The following is a 20,693-nucleotide window of genomic DNA, read 5'->3' on the forward strand; positions in this document are numbered from 1 at the left end:
ACAAAGTCTCTACATTCTGAGATTTAGCAGGGGATTCACACCTAGATGGCTGATGTGGTGCACTGAAACACCACGACATGGACAACGGGTGCACACAGACACGCCGGAGCAGCCAGGATGGGAGAACTAGCATTCCTTTTACGCTTGAGCAGTTCCAATGCACAAAATCAATGCGGAAGCACAGGCTGGCAAAGGTACGATTACACAGAGCAGGTTTCTAATGTTAGAATTCACCCCTGTTCATAGCCCATCAGAGCATGATATTTCTAGCCTTGCTGAGAGCAGTGGCAGTTCTGAGCAGAAAAGGAATGTAGCCTGTTTTTGTTCCTAGGTTTTGCAAATGCCATAATTAATTTTAACTTTTCAATTCAGCATCAGGTTGACATGAGGAAAGTCATGACATGACATGACTACAAATTAGCAAATAGTACAGTAAACAGAAAGATTAGCAGAAACGTCAGCTGGACTCTGCTGCTCAATCTGATATCAGAAGTTACACTGAGCTGTTTACACACAAATAATTAAAAATCACAATACTTACATCCAGCTCAAAAAATAGATCCCTCTCTTTACTTGCAATCTCATAATCTGCTCTCAGTGCCAAGTCATGGATCTTTGTACATTCTCCCAGGTCCATACGCTATGGGAAAGTAAAGACAAGGTCAATGAAAGAACTTTCTACTGCTGCAACAAGCACTGATATTTAACTGCTGATAGCTATGTAAATGCTCATTTCATGTATCACACCCACAAAGGCAATTTAGAAACCGATTTTCTTTCTTGATTTACCAATATGAGAAGTGGCCACAAGAGACATGTCTGGCTGGATTATTCTTCCAGGTGCTTCTGAAGTAGCACTATTTTGACTATATGCAAGCAAAACATATCGCTCAACAGTCAGAGGCAGGTAGAATGAACTAGTTATCTGACTCCTAATATTAAAGGGCAACAGGAAAAATGCATTAACAACGGGGTAACTGAGAAAGTGTCCAAGGAAACCCAATACAACCCTATCACTCAGGTGCTGCTTCCTGGTTAAGAGTAACTCAATCTGAAGGTGAAAGGATGGAGCCAGTGACCAGTATGTCCATGTGGATGCTAGCAGCTAACTTGCGGAGTAGTATTAAGAGTTCCATTGACAGCTCCCTTTCACAGGGTTAGCCTAATGCAGCTATGGATTTGAAGTCCCACTGGACCAACGCAGTGGCCTCTTTTGCACAAGCCCATACGAATGACCGGACCAGCAAGCAGCGTTGATCAATAAAAAAACCTTGTAATTTAAATTACAAGTTTATTAAAAAAAAAACGAAACACCTATTTACAATTACATTTGAAATTGATAAATTATGTTAAGACTTACAAAAACAACAAGGAGTCCGGTGGCACCTTAAAGACTAACAGATTTATTTGGGCATAAGCTTTTGTGGGTAAAAAACCACTTCTTCAGATGCAACTTATTTATAATTTATGTTAAGACCTAAATTATTAAAATCATGTAAATTAAACAAAAAAAATATTAAGGAGTACATGTTCGCTGACCAGCTTTGAAGAAAGTCAAACTACTGAACTGGTGGAAATCACCAGCTAAGCATCTGGAACCAGAGTTTGTTGAAATGCTAAACCAGTTTTTGCCAACAGTACCCTTTTCTGCAAGTGGAGAGAGAATATTTTCTTTACTTCAGTTTATTCAACTACTTCAGGCCAATGACTAGTTTATTCGAAGTTAGGAAACCAACTAGGAGTTGAAAAAACAGGAAAGCTCTTCCAATCTACGAATAAAACTAGGTATGAGAGGGTGAGATCTACTGTTCTAAAATCTTGAAGGACATGGTGACCAGGAACAACAATGTCAATTCAACTAATTACAGGTAATACTTCCTTAGTTTTAAATGCCAAACATGTTTTGATAAATTTTCTTTTCTTATGCATCCAACATATTTAAAGGTAGTTTTATGCAATAAAAACAAGAAATGCTGTTCGTGTGTGTTTTTAATTGCATTTGAATTTCAATCCAAGTATCGCTTGACACAAATTAACAGTTAAAAATTAGTTTAGGAAATAAGAAATGCATCATTCCTCATTTTCTAACATAACAAATAATGTAAAAAAATAAAGACTAAGAATAAATATAAGATGAGTTATATAACTGCTTAAATGAAGGCGTATAGATATAGTGTACCCTCCTGGTTAGCAAAAAAAAAAAAAAAAAAAAAAGGCACCAAGTAGTGTAAAGGCTACATTTAGTTGCAATCAACATATGTTAATGGTTACCAACCAATGAGAATCAACCTTTCTTTAGGAAAACACCTAAAAGGTAGAAACACAAAACAATTAAAATACAAGATATAAAATCGCTTTGATTTAAAACTAATCCACCTTGCTAACGAGACACTAAGTAGGACTGCCCCCTTGTCAAAAGAGGCTTCAATCACTTCTGCCATCTGCTCCCAATTTTTAAATCTATTTCCACAGTTATCAACTAAAAAAATTAAGGGGCTTTAAGGTTTTAGTTAAAATATTTACAACTGACCCCTCTAGTTTCATCCCTGCATTTATCAGTGTTGACTACCAAGCACTTGGTTTGGTTTATTTAAAATGGAAAAAAGTACATTTACCATCTGGAGAGCTCCAGAGCCAAAGGCCCATGTATGAGTGGAGAACAAATTCCATCAGAGCTTGCAGAGTCATATATACATATGTATACACCCAGATGATTAGGGGGTTGAGCAGGACTAAGATTAAAACTAAATATCTCTAAATTAGCTAGCCAGGAACTGAGGAGAATACCTAGAGAACTACCTACAAATGTCTGATCTAATCCTGCAGCAGCAGCCCCATGATGATGGAGGACAGCTCCAATTTCTATTATTGTGTGAACAAGAGAGCAGTGTGAGTCACATGCACGCTAGCAGAACAGGTACAGAGGAGGAGAACTGAAATTTTCAGAATGAAGCAAGCACATTAACACAAAAGACAGGCTACACAGAGATGAAATATCAGTTTTAAAATCATGACTTGTGACATCAACATAATCTGAGTTTATTAACAATGAAACAACTGCTCTAATTGACTTATCAAGCCATTTACTCTTAGCTTGAGCTGCCAAATGGAGACAGGCTGTGGCCTTTAAATACAGCCACCACTTCCAGGAGCAGCCTTGTTCCAAGATCCTTTTAACTGGGTAACATTTGGATTAAGTCTCTAGAAAAAGCTCTGAAGGACTACTAAGATGTTACAATCGTGACGAGCTTAATATCTCCAAAGGAATCTAGAGTGGCTTCAGGTCGGTTTACGGTAATTACAGCTTTCAGCAACATCAGACCGGCGAGTGTCCTTTCACCCCTTTCGTTCTGTGGGGCTATTCTATCAGAATTCCTTTCCAACACCAGCCAGAGGAGGATTTTTCACAAGACAAGGAGGTCCAGTCACAACCTAGAACCATCTTCTCCTGAAAACAAGGTTCAACATTTTTTGCAAGCAGAAATAACACCTTCTCTTATTTGAGAGGTAAGCTCTCAGGCTCAAATCTTCACTTTCAAGAAGTCCCCCAATTCACTCCACACTGTTCCCTTCTCTCTCCAGATCTCATGAAAAGCAATGCATCTCTGAACTTTTCTCCCTTGGGGCAATCACCCTGCTTTCAATCAGCAGAGAAGCCTTGATTTCTCTTCCACATTTTTGGTGGTAATCTAGACGTCTGGAGGTTTCCACGGGGCCCTTTACCTCAGCGCACCAAGTTGATTTCCTGATAGAACACTGGCCCTTCTGATCAAGAAACAATCCCCCAGAATTTTTCATGTTCCATTGGCCTCAAGCAGGCTTATCTTCATGTGCCAATATTACCCTGCCATTAAACATTTCTATCCTGTAAGAGATGACCGCTATCAACTACAGGCAATGTCCTCTGGACTATCATCTGTTTCACGGGTGGTCTATGCAACTGATGTCTCAGCATAGCTACCAAAACGGCTAACAATGCACTAAGATTTACCCCCTCCCTACCTTAAAAACCTACTGGTTGCAGAGTCACCATATTTGCCTAGCCATCCAGATCCTGGGGCATCACATGTTTCTAAGGAGCTCTCCTGCAGATTCAATAACTCCATCACAAGAACTCTTAACCCCTAAGAGCATCTTTCACAAGTAACTTGGATGTTGTGAGTTGCCCAAAGAAAAAAATCAACAAAATTCAGGTCCTCATGGATGAGATCTCTGCCATGCCACAGGTTTCATCAGCTCGCCACTCTCTCTTGCTAGCAGGCAATGGTAATTTGTGCCAATACAAGTCTCTGGGTGATGCTCCACTCTGTCGCTTTCAGAACTATATGATCAGTTAATAGAGCTACCCAATTTAGGGAAGATTACCAGCTGACACTTCCTCCAGAAGTGCTGCCATTGTCTGTTCCATGGCAATCTGTTGGCAGATCCACTAGCAATCTAGATGACCACCAGGCCAGAGCTATCTGCATTCACCTCAGGACAAGTAGTCCCTCAGAAATTCCAGCTAAGCATCAGCCTCCAAGAGTGCAATAGTCCATCTCCCTTCTCCATGTTTCTCCACCTGATTGGTTGCGAATTCTGGAGGGTGACAACAAAACAACTGTAGCTTGTCGCAACCCACAAGGTGGAACAGACCGCAAAAGCTTTAAACAATGTTTTCCTCACTGGAAACCTCTGTGCTGGCTCCCTACGCCACACAGGTTTGGAACCAGGCTCAGCAGTCATGAGACAGAAAAAAAGAGAATGGAAGCTGAAGCTGAACCAACAAGTCTGATCATATTGCCGAGAGGTGGTTTCTCCCACCAGTGGATTGTTAACAAACCAGTCCAATGGGAAGTATGAAATTCCATCCTGGCACTGGCATTCACGAGCCTGGTGAGCGGACTCCCTGTCTCCAGGATAATGACTTTCCATGCTTCCTTGAAATATCCATAGTGGCCAGATAAATCAAACTGGCGCAAGCCACAATTGTTACAGCAGAGAGCCAGCTCTGCTACAGTTAAGGTGAACCTTTCTGTTTAAAGGTTAACTCTTGTAAGTGCTCTAAAATCGGCATGGTTACTCGAGTTGCCTTGACATTTGGTGTGCCTCATGGGGTTGCCGGGTGGGTTTAATGATCCAAATTTGAGATTCTTTCGGCAAAGGGTTCCCAAGGTAGAGCCCTCCTAAAATAAAAAACACTAGCTTTTCTTAAGTTGACAGATTCTACCAACTTTCTCTGAGCAAACCTAGGGATCAAAACAGGGTTCCAAGTGTGGTCACATGGTCTGATTAGCTGGACTTTTAACCCCCCAGGTAGTGCATGGGACCCACCGACACAAATGTGCAGACAGTGTGCTTAAGAGGTTTGCTAGCCAGCCACAACTCATAGGACCTGCACAGCTCAAGAGGACATATTACAGCCATCAAATCTGAGCAATACTGAGGCACTGTAAACTCAAATCCAACTCTGGGCAAAAATCTGAAAAACAAACAAACAAAAAAGTAGGTATATTGCTACAATACACCCCTGTCAAAGGACTTGCGGGGGGAGGAGGAGGAGGAATATGAGTATAGCAGAAAATTCAGAAGGTGCTCAAAATTCTGTTTGAAAAGATGATAGCTTAGACATGTGAAAGGGGAGGGGAGACATAGAAGTGGGTGGCAGGGGAATTGGGAGGGGCAGGGGCATTGGTCATACCCACATTCTCCCCTCTGGGGGTGTCTGAGCCCCTCTCTGTGCCACCCCATTCATGCCATGATCTGGGGGCCCTTGCCTCTCTTGGGGATGTCTGAGACCCCCTTCGGCTCCCCCCATGTGAGCCAGTCCTGCCCTTCTGGGGGGGAGCTAAGAATTAGCATGTTAGGAACATACACAAGAATACACTACATGCTGAAACTGGTGCGAGGAGTTGAGAACAGGCATGCTTGAGGTATATCACCGGCTCTTAAGCACCAGGGAGGAGGTGACAAGAACACTCACTGACACGAATGGGGCAGATCACACGTCTCAGTTCTGTTTTTTCAGGATGTATTCAACTCCATGGGGTGTTCTCATTCTGCTGAGACCATCACATTGAGAAGAACTGAGCCAAGATTTTACTGTGGGGGGGATCTGGACACAGCAAAGCACTTGCTGATGATTAATTTCATACAATTATTATAGCAGAGAAGACTTCTCTTTTAAAGGACGATTTTTTAAATGTTCTAAAATCTGCATGTTTACCTTTAAATTTGCTGTGCTTCATGGGGGGGGGGGGGAAATGATGATTCAAATTTGCGATCATTTGAGCAAGAGGTTTCTAAAGCAACTCTTTCAAATTCTACCAAAATTTTATACACACACCTGGCTTCTAAAAAGCTGATGGCTTATTAGGATGGAAAGTTGAAACAGAAATGATGGCAGGATTGGAGGCAGTGATGAGAGAGACAGTCTTTTCTCACATGCTTCAAGTTCCTCTAACCACCATCGAACTGTCAAATTTTGGGGACGTAGACCATGTTTGACATTTCCCTCACCAACTCTCTTAACAAGAAAGTCCAGGACCTTCAGGGTAGCATTCTTTAAAATGCTTTCACTTTCTCCAGTTGAGAGTTCTGGAGGTTGACAACAAAGGAACTGGGGAAAGTCAGACAGAACTGCAGGATCTCAAAACATGGATAAGATGGTGATGTTTGGAAGAGGGATTCAGGTTTATTAGGAACTGGAGAACCTTTTGGGAAAGGAGACACTTATACAGAAAGTAAGGGCTCCACCTAAACCAAAATAGAACCAAACTGCTGACATGTAAAATTAAAAAGGACATACAAGAGTTTTTAAACTAAGGGCTGGGGAAAAGCCAACAGGTGCAGAACAGCACAAGGTTCATACAGAGACATCTCTTAGGGGAAAAAGAAAAAGGAGGACTTGTGGCACCTTAGAGACTAACAAATTTATTTGAGCAACTTAGGCTTGAATAAAGACTGGGAGTGGATGGGTCATTACACAAAGTAAAACTATTTCCCTATGTTTATTCCCCCTCTCCCCCCGCTGTTCCTCAGACATTCTTGTCAACTGCTGGAAATGGCCCACCTTGATCATCACTACAAAAGGTTCCCTCTTCCTTCTCCCCCCGGCCCCCGCTCTCCTGCTAGTAATAGCTCACCTTACCTGATCACTCTCGTTACAGTGTGTACAGTAACACCCATTGTTTCATGTTCGCTGTGTATATAAATCTCCCCACTGTATTTTTCCACTGAATGCATCCGATGAAGTGAGCTGTAGCTCACGAAAGCTTATGCTCAAATAAATTGGTTAGTCTCTAAGGTGCCACAAGTACTCCTGTTCTTTTTGCGGATACAGACTAACACGGCTGCTACTCTGAAACATCTCTTAGGGGAAGATTTATAAATGGGGATACTCTATATCCTAGTAAAGAGGAGAGGATAGAAGCTGATGAAGTACAGGTAGGAACTGAAGAGAAAGTTAAATTAAAAAGAGGCCCATTCAATTACATCAGATGAAGGCAGACAATTAAATATTGGCAAATTTAATAAATGCTTGTTTACAAATGCCAGAAGTTCAAATACTAAAATGGGTAAACTTGAGTGCCTGGTATTAGATGAATAATAGGCATCACAGAAATGTGGTAGAACAACAATAATCAACAGGGCATGGTAATACCAGGGTATAAAACATATAGGAATGAGATAGTATGTCATGCTGGTGGGGGAGTGGCACTACATGTGAAAGAAAGCGAAGAGTCAAATATAATAAAAATCTTAAATGAATCAAACCATACCACAGAATCTATATGGATAGAAATTCCATGCTTGAACAACAGGAGTATAGCAGTAGGAATATACTACCAACCATGTGGCCAGGATGGTGATGGGGATTGTGAAATCCTCAGGGAGATCAGAGAAGCCATAAAATAGTAATGGGTGATTCAACTCTCTCCATATTGACTGATAACATTTCACCTCAGGACAGGATGCAGAGATAAAATTTCTAAACACCACAAAGGTCTGCTTTTTGGAGAGCTAGTCCTGGACCCAAAGGGGAGAGGCAATGCTTGCTATAGTCTTAAATAGCGCACAGGATCTAATCCAAGAGGTGAAGATAGCTGAATTGCTTGGTAAAAGAGACCATAATGTAATTAAATTCAAAATGCTTGTGCGGAGAAAAAAGAAACCCACCACAGTAGCATTTGACTTCAAAAAGGGGAATACACAAAGATGAGGAAGCTAGTTAAATGAAATTAAAAGGAACATTCACAACACGCTCAAATAAATTGGTTAGTCTCTAAGATGCCACAAGTACTCCTTTTCTTTTTGCAAATACAGACTAGCACGGCTGCTACTCTGAAACCATTCACAAGAGTGACATGCCCGCAAGCTGCATGGCAACTATTTAAAAACACCATAATAGAGGCTCAAACTAAACATATACCCCAAGTTAAAAACAAAAACAGAGGACCAAAAAACCACCATGGCTAAATAGAGTAAAAGAGACTGTTAGAGACAAAAAGACATCCTTTAATATTTGGTAGTCAAATCCTACTGAGGAAAATAGAAAAGAGGATAAACTCGGGCAAGTCAAGTGTAAAACTATAATCAGGCAGGCCAAAAAAGAATTTGAAGAGCAACTAGCAAGAGAAACAAAAACTAACAGCAAATTTTTAAGTACATCAGAAGCAAGAAGCTTGCTAAACAATCAGTGGGGCCACTGGACGATTGAGATGTTAAAGAAGCCCTTAAGGAACACAAGGCCGTTGTGGGAGAAGCTAAATGAATTCTTTCCATCATTTACTACTCAGGGAATTCAAAATTAACATCCCCGCAAAAAAATGGATTCACACACCCAGGGCATGCGTCTGGTTCAGGTGTCGGGGAGACGTAAATCACTTCAGGAGGTGGGGCTGGGCTCTCTCTTCTGGCTGCAGGAATCTCTGCACTCCTCCTCCACTTCCTGCTCCCATCACTCTCTAGCCGCAGGGGGAGGGATCACTGTAGGTGGAGCTCCATCCCCATTTGCCCAACCTCTGTGCATCCAGATCGCACACCCTCTCCCCCCCCGGCCACAAACAAACACACACACACACCCCTAGTTCTCCCCTGCATCCGGATCCCCATCCCTGTACCTGGACCACCTCCAGCTGTCAGGACACATCACCCTGCACCTGGACCACACTACAGAGTTCCCTGCACCTGGACCCCAACCCCACTGAGTCCCAACCAACTGTATCCAGACCTGCACCCTACCAAGCCTCACTCTCCAGTACCCAGCCGCATCCACTGAGCCCCATGCCGAGACCCATCGCTCTCCACTTCCAGACCCCATCTGCTGAGCCCCAATGACCTTCACCTGGACCTCCCTGCACCCAGAACCCCCCACCAAGCCAACCGCAGCCCAATTGCCCCACACCTGTATCCCCCCAACACTAAAGCTCCTCCATACTTGGATTCTGCCAGGCTGAGCCTGCTTGACCCACACCTGGATCCAGGGCGGGAGGGGGAGTCGGGGGGCAAGGCTGAGCATGCATGCAAGACTCTGTCCCTCTTGCTTGCTGTGGAGCCACACAGATGTGCCAATATGCCTAGTAAGGAATCCATTTTTCAAAAAACATTTCCTGAATCTGTTTTGTTATCTGTATTGTTACAGACACACTTGCTGAAAAGTATGTTGAAATAAATTACCAAAATAATTGAAAATGGTTTGATTATATGGTGTTATTTTGACAAACAAAATATGCCAAATATTAAAACATTGTGTGCAGACTTTTTAATATTTTGGTGCAAAATCCCCCCCGGAGTAGGTAGGAGTCAGTCCTTCAAACACGACAGATGTTTCTCTGTGGTTACAAATTCATAACACGGTAACGCCCATTCAAAACAAGAATAACCAGAATTCTGGAAGTTACTCCTTATTACCATTTGGGCTGCTAACCTTGTTCTCATGGAACAGGTGATCAGCAGACAAAGGTCCCCTCCTCAAGGCTGAGTTTTTGCATAACCAGAGGGGGGTACTTTTGCATATACCTTCGCATAGATCTTCCCCTAGGAAACTTTAAAAGTTCATTCTTGTCTGGCACATTGTTTCAACTAGTCCTTTGAAGCTCATAGCCCTTCCCAGAGTCTACATTAGTCACATCTCCCTGCCTGAAACATTACATACAATAATACACAAACATTTGCATTTATAATACAAACTCTTAAGATACACCCACGATATTGCAGAAGTTGCCCTGTCACAAGTGCCAAAACAGCCTTGCTACAGCTGCTCCTACTGATACCACGATTTTATAGTGGTCTATCGGTGGTACAATCTAAAGATTAAATACTGAATCTTTCCTCTGTTGGCAGCAAGCATGCCAGCTCCAGCCCCCATATTACAAAAGGCAAGGCTATAAATTGTAACTGCATTTTAAGCAGTGTAGCTTGACTACAGCAATATAAAATGACTGATTTTATAATACTTTAATATTTACCATTGAAAGCAAGTCCCTCTAAGCTGTGCACATGCACCTAAACCCCGCGCACACACAAAAATGAAATGCTACATTGGAGCCAGGCCGTAATATCATTTACGGGCGACTTTTGACATTGTTCGCCTGCCATCTATCAACACAGCCAGATTCTACTAGCTGGCGGGGGGAAGGGAAGGAGGAGGAGGAGGGAAAGGAGGGCAATGAATCATACCCCTCCCCACCAGCATTTCGAACATGGAACGTTGATCACGTTGAGACGCACACATCTCCTTGTAGTCTGTTCATTTGGCTATGTACAAACTCAAGTATGTGCGAATAAGTCAAAATGCCTGGCTGTAGTTGCTAAGGAACTGCAAAGATTTCCCAGAAATGAACAAAAAAGGTAAGTGCTGTTTTCGTGGTTGAAATCTTTCAAAGACATTGGACATCATACATTTACTCGTGATGTTTTACCATTTTCCGGCGGTTTTTTTGCCACAGATGCATGGAAATGATCGGAGCTACGCACAAATTTCCGGTATCCTGATCTGAATGATCTCCCATTTGCCCTTTTGTCGAGTCACGCTGTTAAGCGCATTGAAATAGTAGCCATATAATAAAAGTATTAATTTTAAATAAACCAATCCGGTAAAAAAAATCAATCCCGAAATGTCACTGTCTAGAGGTCTAAAGCATAAAAGAACAGCAACTTCATTTAAATCTGGATGGCTGGATGAGACTATAGAGACGGTTATACGGAAGTCACATAGTGTAATGTTTGTTAAACTTTGTGAAATATTCACAGATGATGGAGGACAGAGTCATTTGTGTATATTGTTAAGATGCCAGAGCTTCAAGAGAACTTAACAGGAAGAATGTAGAACGATGTATGGAAGTTGGATTTCTTAAAGCATCATCTGGCAAGTAAGTCTCATATAGATGGTGGAACAAATCTTAGAAACAAAAACCCTTCCTTACGGAGTGGATTGCTTAGCATGATTCTTGAAAGTCCAGCTGACAAGCAGAGGATGCAAATTAATCTTGAACGCAAGCACTCAAAGAAGAAATCAAGGTATTTATTGACAGTGTGTTGTTGGCTATTAAAATGAACAGCGCAATGCTTCCTGTTCAGGATATTAATGACCACAGGGAAAAGTATGTGCGCATACCAGTGAGCTGGAGAAGTAAAAATTATGCTTTCTAATTTCTTGAAAATATCAACTGCATTGTCCAAAATGACCTCATGCATGAAATAGCATCAGCAACGTTTCATACTCTAGCTGTTGATGAAAGCACTAATATATCCATTAACAGATACTTGATACTCTACTTTAAATATAGATCCCTATATTCTGCAGACTATAAAACTTCGTTTGGTGGACTATTACGATTGCAAGAACTTGATGCTGTTTCAATAGTGTCTGCAATCAAAGAGTTTTATAAAAAACACCAACTTGATCCAATGAAGATGGTGATGTTCACATCTATTGGTGCCTCCGTGATGTTGGGCAAACTCAATGGCGTGGTGGCTCAGCTGAAACATGATATTCCACACTTAGGGGATTTCCGAGGCATGGAAAGAGATCAAGCTGATAAGAGACATCGAAACCTTAATGAGGACCATCTACACAGTGTTCTATCGGTCATCCAAGAGAAAATGCAAATTTCAGGAAATAGTGGATGCTTCTGAATGTGAGTCAGTGGCTTTCAGGCCACTCAGTGAAGTGCGCTGGTTATCTAGGCACTTTGCACTTCAAGCAATTATTTGCAACTATAATCCTCTTCTGGAATATTTTGAGCAAGACAAAGATACTGATCCGGTTTCTAAATACTGCCACAAAAAGCTGAAAGCCATGGAATACCGAATAACATTAGAAGTTTTGAATGATGTTTTGTCGGAGCTGGCTTCACTATCCACGCTGCTCCAGAAATGGGGCCTTATGCCTCTTGAAGCATTTCACCTTGCCCGAGGTAAACTGAACATCATCAGAAGACAGTACCTTGGAGATTCAGTCTTATGGAGTGACAAAGTTAAGGCTCTCTTAGATATGAGCTCTCAAGAAAATAATGAAATTGATACCAATTCCATAATAACTTTCATAAACATCTTGTGTGCACATTTGGCAGATAGGTTTCCAGAGGATGAAGTCCACAAGTGGTCTGCTTTTGATTGTGTAGCAATAGTTAAGCGTGACTTCAATTTTGGAATTCATTAGGTCAAATCCCTATGTTCAAAATACAAAGACTTTCTTGCTAAAGAGATTGTTTTGGTCAGTCAGTACAATGACTTCAAGTTTGCAGTAGCCAAAAGAATCAAAAGCCAATCGGTTTTAAGTTTCCCAGATATGGTGACATTTGCTCACCAGAACGAACAGTTTCACGATCTTGCAAAGTTGATGGATATTGGAGGAACATTCCTAGCATCAAGTGCAGACTGTGAGCGTGGCTTTAGCTTAATGAACACTCTAAAAAACAAACTATGGAATTGTTTACAAGTAGATCATTTGGACATGCTGATGTGTATTCATAGCATCATAGAATATCAGGATTGGAAGGGACCCCAGAAGGTCATCTAGTCCAACCCCCTGCTCAAAAGCAGGACCAATCCCCAATTAAATCATCCCAGCCAGGGCTTTGTATTAAGAGTTACCAGCTGGATGGAGAACTGATAGATCTGGACAGTGTTTATACTGAATGGGCAAATGAAAAAGATCGCAGGGAAAAACAGTAAGATTAGTTTAGCAGACTTTGATATTTCGACCAATAAGAAATTAAAATTCATTTGTAACTACATATCTTATTCTTGGCTGATAATCATTTATTGATTTTTTTTTTAGGGAAATTTTAAATTTAAAAAACACAAACTCTTGTCTTTCTTTTTTTACTTATGTTGTCTCTATCTGAAAATCCATATAAATTGACATAATGGCATACTTATTAAATTGTCTTTATTATATGTTTATCAAAATCTTTCAGACATGTATATAGAATGAAAGATGAAAGTGGACACCAATGGGCAGAAGCTATATGTGCTTGAAATATGCTCGTGATTGTCTATAAAAAAAGATCATAAAGCGTAATGCTGAAAGCTAACTTCTGCTTCATGAAGAATGGTTAAATTTCCTTTTTCTAAGTATTTAAAAATGACATTTATAAAATAAGTTTAGAGTAGCAGCCATGTTAGTCTGTATCCACAAAAAGAACAGGAGTACTTGTGGCACCTCAGAGACTAACAAATTTATTCCACAAGTACTCCTGTTCTTTTTACTTATAAAATAACATGCTGTAAAACTATTATCAAAAATTGCAAATTAAAACTATTTAAATGTATAAGCATTTTACTCGCTTGGGCGCATTTGCCTCATGGAGCACAAATTTGAACTCTGCTTCAAAAATTTGCACAGAAGAAATTTTTTGCACACATGGCCTGTCAAAAATTACAGGGAACACTGAAGGCTACAGAAGAATTCAAGTATTTGAATTCATCTCCAGCATGCAGCAGTCTAGTTCTCATGTGGCAATGACAGAAGACATGCTTCATTTTCTTCTGAAAGAATATCCCAGTTTACTGTAATTCAGCAATCTGTCTGGTGGTATCCATTTTCCATAAGTAATTTTTTTCATCTTTACTCAGCCACCCCAAATTAGGATACTTTTAATTACATAAAATCTTGTCAGCACCATCAAAATCCTGCATCCTCTTTTTTGCTCCTATAGAATACATTTGAACTGAACACTCAAGATGAGCCAGATTTTTCCCAGGAAGGGAGGCAGAAACTAGAAAAGCAGGGAGGTGCAATTGGTTTCCTTCTTTCATCTGCAGATTAAACAAAATCTGCTCTGACACACTAACATCCTACTTAGCCAAACCAGTCCTAAGAACTGAATTACAGTGAACTACAAAATGCCATTAATACTTGAATATATTCCCCATCAAAAGAAAGTTGTTCCCTAGGGAATCCATCAGGACAGGGCCACATGCAGTAAGACTGGAGACTGGAAAGCTGGGGAGTTGAATTATTAAATTAGATCAAAGAGAAACAAGGTTGTTTAAAACCATCTCTGAGTTCCACAAATGAGCCTTGATCCAACCTGCTGAAGACAGACGGTGGGCTGGAAGGGGCAGCAGCCGTGTCCCATTTAAGATTCATACATTGCAAAGTCAGAAGGGACCATTGTGATCATTTAGTCTGACCTCCTCTATAACAGAGACCAGAGAACTGCCCCATAATAATTCCTACAGCAGATCATTTAGAAAAAAATCCAGTCTTGATTTTAAAATTATCAGTGATAGAAAATCCACCATGACTCTTGGTAAATTGTTTCAATGGTAAATTACTCTCACTGTTAAAAAATTATGCCCTATTTCCAGTTTGAATTTGTCTAGCTTCAACTTCCACAGCCACTAGATCACGTTAGACTTTTCTCTGCTAGACTGAAAAGTCCATTATCAAATATTCACTCCCTGTGTAGATACTTATAGACTGTGATCGTCACCCTTTAACCGTCTCTTTGTTAAACTAAATAGATTGAGCCCTTTGAGTCTATCACTATAAAGCAGATTTTCTAATCTTTTAGTCAGTCTCGTGGCTCTTTTCTGAACGCTCTCTAGTTTATCAGCATGCTTCTTGATTTGTGGACACCAGAACTGGATGCAGTATTCCAGCAGTGGTCGCACAAGTGCCAAACACAGGGGTAAAAATCGCCTATTACTACTCAAGATATGTAAAGCTGGGGTATCCACACATCTCATTAGCCCTTTTGGCTGCACCCTAGGAGCTGGTGTTCTGCTGATTATCCACTATGACACTCAAATCTTTTTCAAATCCTGCTCCTCAGAGTCCCTCATCCTACAGTCCCCAGATGGCCGACACTCGTTCTTCCTAGATGGGTACATTTATATTTAGCCATATGAAAACACATTGTTTGCTTGCACCAAGCTTACCAAGAAATCCAGATAGGGCAATCTGGATTTCTTGGTAAGCTTGGTGCAAGCAAACAATGTGTTTAATAGCATAGGTTCAAGAACCAATCCCTGTGGGATCCCAGTAGATATTCACCTGTTCAGCAATGATTCCCCAATTACAATTACATTTTGAGACCTATCAGTTAGCCAGATTTTAACCCACTTAATGTTTGGCGTGTTAATTTTATATCTTTCTATATTTTTAATCAAAATATATGATACCAAGTCAAATGCCTCACAGAAGTCAAGTATATTACATGAACACTAATACCTTTATCAACCAAACTCGCAAATCTCATTAAAAAAAGATACCAAGTTTGTTTGAAATTATCTATTTTCCATAAATCCATGTTGACTGACATTATATTATCCTCTTTTAATTCCTGATTAATAAAGTCCCATATCAGCATTAGAAAGTTTCAAAGGTACCAAGTATGTCAAACTGACAAGACTGTTCTATTTTAGCACCAGATACGGGATTACTAAAATCCCTCACTTCTGACCACTTCCACATAATTCTACAGGCAGATTTTTTCAACAGCAACATGTGTGTGTGTCACAGATGGGCATGCTGAAATTCACGCACTAGGTACATTCAGAATTTGCAGAGATTGTCTGATCTTTCCTAATTGGCATCTCCTAAGATGTATATATGGCACAGGGATGTGATCTGAACAATTTCCATTGCCTTTTATTTCACCATATCTTACAACTACGAAGACAGACACTTACTGTTCCTGCCAGGATATCATGAGGGCAGCAGTCCAGGAGATGGCTCTTGCAGACACGATCATCTGTAAACTTCACCCTTTGCCTCGTTTCATCTCCTGAAATTCATGTGTTGGTTTAAATAAGAAAGCATTAGAATGCTGATAAAGCATGATGGTGCTGGTATGATCATTTCGCCTCAATATGTAGATTAAAAATACTTCATGTTCCTGTTCCCCAAGATAGTTTGGAAAAGCTTAGAGGAGAATAAGGTATTCTGGAACTTTTATAATTGGCAACTGAAATATGAATGTTGCATTTAGATGACCAGTACACCACATATTAAATATGGTGCTGGAAAGCCAGAGAGCGCCCATGGCCTGTTACCAATGCAAAGAGACAGCCTAGCCAGGGAAAAAAGACAACCTGGCTGATAGCCATGACAATTTTTTTTATTTTCCTCTTTTAAATATACAAAGGATAGGGGCAGGAGATACTGAAACCCATGCTATCAGAGGGCCATGAATCACAAAACAGGGCTGTGCCTGGCAATTTCTACAGGCAACTGCTATTTATTAATCCAATAAGATAATGCTTCAGTCCTATTGGTTTGGACAACTAAATATGCAGTGTGCTTTCCAAGGCCATGTGAGGAATGAAGTTTTTTAAGTGTTGGCCTGGAACACAAAACATGTACTTCCCACCCCACCTTCCCACCCTCAGAAAACATTTTACACTTGGGAGCCACTTAAACAAGACAATATCAGAAAAGCAAAAAAAAAAAAAGAAACAAAGTTAGTCAATACACACTGCGAGCTCCAACACATACTATACCCTTCTGCATTCTTCAAGACCTCAGCTGCAGAATTTTATGCCCACTGTTGAAAAGTTTTAAAGGAAAAGTTTTCTTGCCCACACCTGCAGTAAGGAAGTCAGGGGAATGATACATAAAAGTAAAGGCAAAGTGGCAATGGTATGTGACAATTTTATAGCTAATCTGTGTATATGACACAGGTATGTGTAATACTAAAGTATGAATATAGTTTAGGATTTGCAAAGCATCCAGGATTAATGTCGTGTCTACTGAAAATGGTTTTTTCTCTCTCTTTCTTTCTTTCTAAGCTACACTCTTAAAATTACTTGTGAAAAAAAGCAAACACTTTTTTTGTTATAACAGCTTTAAAAATTGGTTGTGACTCACGGCTCGATGAACATGAGGCTTTTCTGCAACTCCCTTGCAGATTGATGTAGGCAGGCAAAGATACACTGAACCTTTATAAATAAAATAGAGGGGCCACAATTGTTCAGTTTGTATGAAATAAAAATATGGGAAGCAATTCAAAAGCAACTCAATACACAAGAAAGAAAAAGCACTTATTCACTTACGAAAAAAAGTGCAAAGAACCAGGACAGCCCTGCTAATGTGCCAGAATGAGTTTAAATATTCAGTAGCTCAGTAGAAAAGAAAATACAAACCATAGCAGGAAAATAGTTTTGCATAGGATGCAACATTCCTGTCCTTGGCAACTGCTATGAGCTTCAGTTTCTACATACAAACCTACCTAACATGCTTCTGTGTGTAAAGCACTGACTGAAGGATAGAGCTTTTCCTCTGAGCTTATGGCCGGAAAGTCTCTCCAAATAAATATATATTAAATCAGGAAAGTCAGACTTCCAGCTCACCTTGCAATGCAATAGCAGAAGCACTCAAGGCTGCTTTAGGGGAGGCTTAGATTGTCTCTGTTACAGAACCGCACACTAAGCACATATCCTCTGCTGAGGTTTCCAAAGAGTCCCAAGAGAAAAAGGCTGCACAGGCTAGACCTAGGCTACTCTGATTAATTACTATAAAAGAAGAGGCTCCACATTTTCAAACCCGGGCTCCCCACAAGGAGTCGGCCAAACCCCACATGTGGGCACTCAAGTTGACACAAACAGAGACAAGTGTCAAACAGGCACTGGAGTTCTGAACCGAGTTGTTCAAAGGGGAGCCGCAGACGCCCTGGTGAGACACCCCCTGTTTGAAGTGGGGCCTGGGCAGTCAGTGTGCCCCCCTCTCCCCGGGATAGGTACTGAAACAACCACAGACTCGGACAAGTCTGACTCATGCAGACGTTTCCAGCAGCTGCCGAGGGCTCTACACGGACAATGACAGGCGCCACAGCTGGACAGGGCCCCTGCAGACAGGCTGGGGGAGCATCAGCAAAGCTCAGGTGCTGGATACGGAGCCTCCACAGCTGGGGGCAGCAAGAGAACCGGGGGCTCTGCCAGCTCGGGAGACGGGAGGGCAGGGGAGAGGGGCTCAGACCCCGGCGCCAGGGCCCCCGCTGGGACGGAAGCGAGCAAAGGAGCGAAGATCTGTCCTGGGAACCAGACTCGGGCCCAGGAGCCAGGGCCCCGGCGGGGGAGAAGGGGGTGGGCTCAGCCCAGGAGGCAGAGCTGGAGGGGACGGTCGGACCCCGGATCTGTCCCCCACGGCGAGCGCTGACCCTTCCCCAGCTGCCGGGATCAGGCCCCGCGCAGAGCCCTCGCTGGCGCTTGCCCGGGCCCGGGCCCAGCGCGGCCGGTGCCGGCCCCCGGCCAGGCCGCGGCGCTTCCGGCAGGCCCCGCCCGCCCCTACTCACCGTCCCGGGCCGTGCCCATGAGCTGGTCCAGCAGCGCCCGCATCTGGGCCTGGGCCGACATGGCGGGAGGCAGGCAGCGCGCGGCTCCTCACAGCGGGGACAGAGCGGGCGAGGGGCGCAGCCAACAGCTCCGGCGCCGAGTCCGGCCGCAACAGCAGCCAGCGCGGGGCACGCTGGGCGGAAAGAGCCCCGCCCCCGCGCGGCATCCTGGGAGATGTAGTCCTGCCCCGAGCCGGGCTGCTCGGAAACGGCGGGGCCCTGGCCCAGCACCCCCAGGGGCCCTCCCGCAGCCACCGTCCCGGCCCTTCCTCCCACTGGCCCGCCAGGGGCTGAGGCTGCTGGGGGCTCCCCAGAGCCCCAGTAGTGCCGTTAACACTGGGGGCCTCTTAGTCCAACCCCATGTGTCTCTGCAGAATGGAGCCTCCTGGTGGGTGGACGAGGGGTAGAGGAGACACGTGGGGTGAGAATGGAGGCCGGGGGGGGGGGGAGAGGGGTAGAGGAGACACATGGGGTGAGAATGGAGGCCGGGGGGGGGGAAGAGGGGTAGAGGAGACACATGGGGTGAGAATGGAGGCCGGGGGAGAAGGGGTAGAGGAGACACATGGGGTGAGAATGGAGGCCGGGGGAGAAGGGGTAGAGGAGACACATGGGGTGAGAATGGAGGCCGGGGGGGGGGAAGAGGGGTAGAGGAGACACATGGGGTGAGAATGGAGGCCGGGGGGGGGAAGAGGGGTAGAGGAGACACATGGGGTGAGAATGGAGGCCCCCGGGGGGGGGAAGAGGGGTAGAGGAGACACATGGGGTGAGAATGGAGGCCCCCAGGGGGGGAAGAAGGGTAGAGGAGACACATGGGGTGAGAATGGAGGCCGGGGGGGGGGAAGAGGGGTAGAGGAGACACATGGGGTGAGAATGGAGGCCCCCGGGGGGGGAAGAGGGGTAGAGGAGACACATGGGGTGAGAATGGAGGCCCCCAGGGGGGGAAGAAGGGTAGAGGAGACACATGGGGTGAGAATGGAGGCCGGGGGGGGGAAGAGGGGTAGAGGAGACACATGGGGTGAGAATGGAGGCCCCCGGGGGGGGGAAGAAGGGTAGAGGAGACACATGGGGTGAGAATGGAGGCTGGGGGGGGGAAGAGGGGTAGAGGAGACACATGGGGTGAGAATGGAGGCCCCCGGGGTGGGGAAGAGGGGTAGAGGAGACACATGGGGTGAGAATGGAGGCCCCCAGGGGGGGAAGAAGGGTAGAGGAGACACATGGGGTGAGAATGGAGGCCGGGGGGGGGGAAGGGGGTAGAGGAGACACATGGGGTGAGAATGGAGGCCCCCGGGGGGGGAAGAAGGGTAGAGGAGACACATGGGGTGAGAATGGAGGCCCGGGGGGGGTAGCTCAGTGGTCTGCTCTGCCCGGGGTTATGAGTTCAATCCTCGAGGGGGCCATTTGGGATCAGGGCAAAAATTGGGGATTGGTCCTGCTCTGAGTAGGGGGTTGGACCAAATGACCTCCTGAGGTCCCTTCCAACCCTGGTATTCTACGATTCTATGAGGGGTAAAAGAGACACATGGGGTGAGAATGGAGGCTGGGAGGGGGGGGAAGAGGGGTAGAGGAGACACATGGGGTGAGAATGGAGGCCCCCAGGGGGGGAAAGAGGAGACACATGGGGTGAGAATGGAGGCCCCCGGGGGGAGGGGGTAGCTCAGTGGTCTGCTCTACCCGGGGTTATGAATTCAATCCTTGATGGGGCCATTTGGGATCAGGGCAAAAATAGGGGATTGGTCCTGCTCTGAGTAGGGGGCTGGACCAAATGACCGCCTGAGGTCCCTTCCAACCCTGGTATTCTATGATTCTATGAGGGGTAGAGGAGATACATGGGGTGAGAATGGAGGCCCCCCCATGGGGGGAGGGGTAGAGGAGACACATGGGGTGAGAATGGAGGCCCCCCGGGGGGGGAGGGGTAGAGGAGATACATGG

General features: G+C 43.9%; 1 protein-coding gene across 5 annotated transcripts in view; it reads right to left on the reverse strand.

Annotated features, from left to right (window-relative positions):
- LUC7L (LUC7 like) overlaps positions 1-18,946 on the reverse strand; it is a 36,821-nt gene extending 17,875 nt beyond the window's left edge. Inside the window, exons 1-4 of one of the 5 annotated variants that reach the window (XM_073362712.1) lie at positions 18,726-18,946; positions 17,303-17,373; positions 16,126-16,220; positions 542-640 (exon numbers count right to left, since the gene is read on the reverse strand). In XM_073362712.1, the coding sequence (XP_073218813.1) occupies positions 542-640; positions 16,126-16,220; positions 17,303-17,373; positions 18,726-18,931 (471 nt within the window). In that variant the 5' untranslated portion in view covers positions 18,932-18,946. Of the gene's footprint in view, positions 1-541; positions 641-1,539; positions 1,627-16,125; positions 16,221-17,302; positions 17,374-18,725 lie in introns of those variants that run through there. The other 4 variants (XM_073362714.1, XM_073362713.1, XM_073362715.1 and 1 more) reach the window with 4 other exon arrangements.
- Between the last annotated feature and the right edge of the window lie 1,747 nt (positions 18,947-20,693).

This window comes from Lepidochelys kempii, chromosome 10 (assembly GCF_965140265.1).
Source record: "Lepidochelys kempii isolate rLepKem1 chromosome 10, rLepKem1.hap2, whole genome shotgun sequence".
Taxonomy (NCBI): domain Eukaryota; kingdom Metazoa; phylum Chordata; order Testudines; family Cheloniidae; genus Lepidochelys; species Lepidochelys kempii.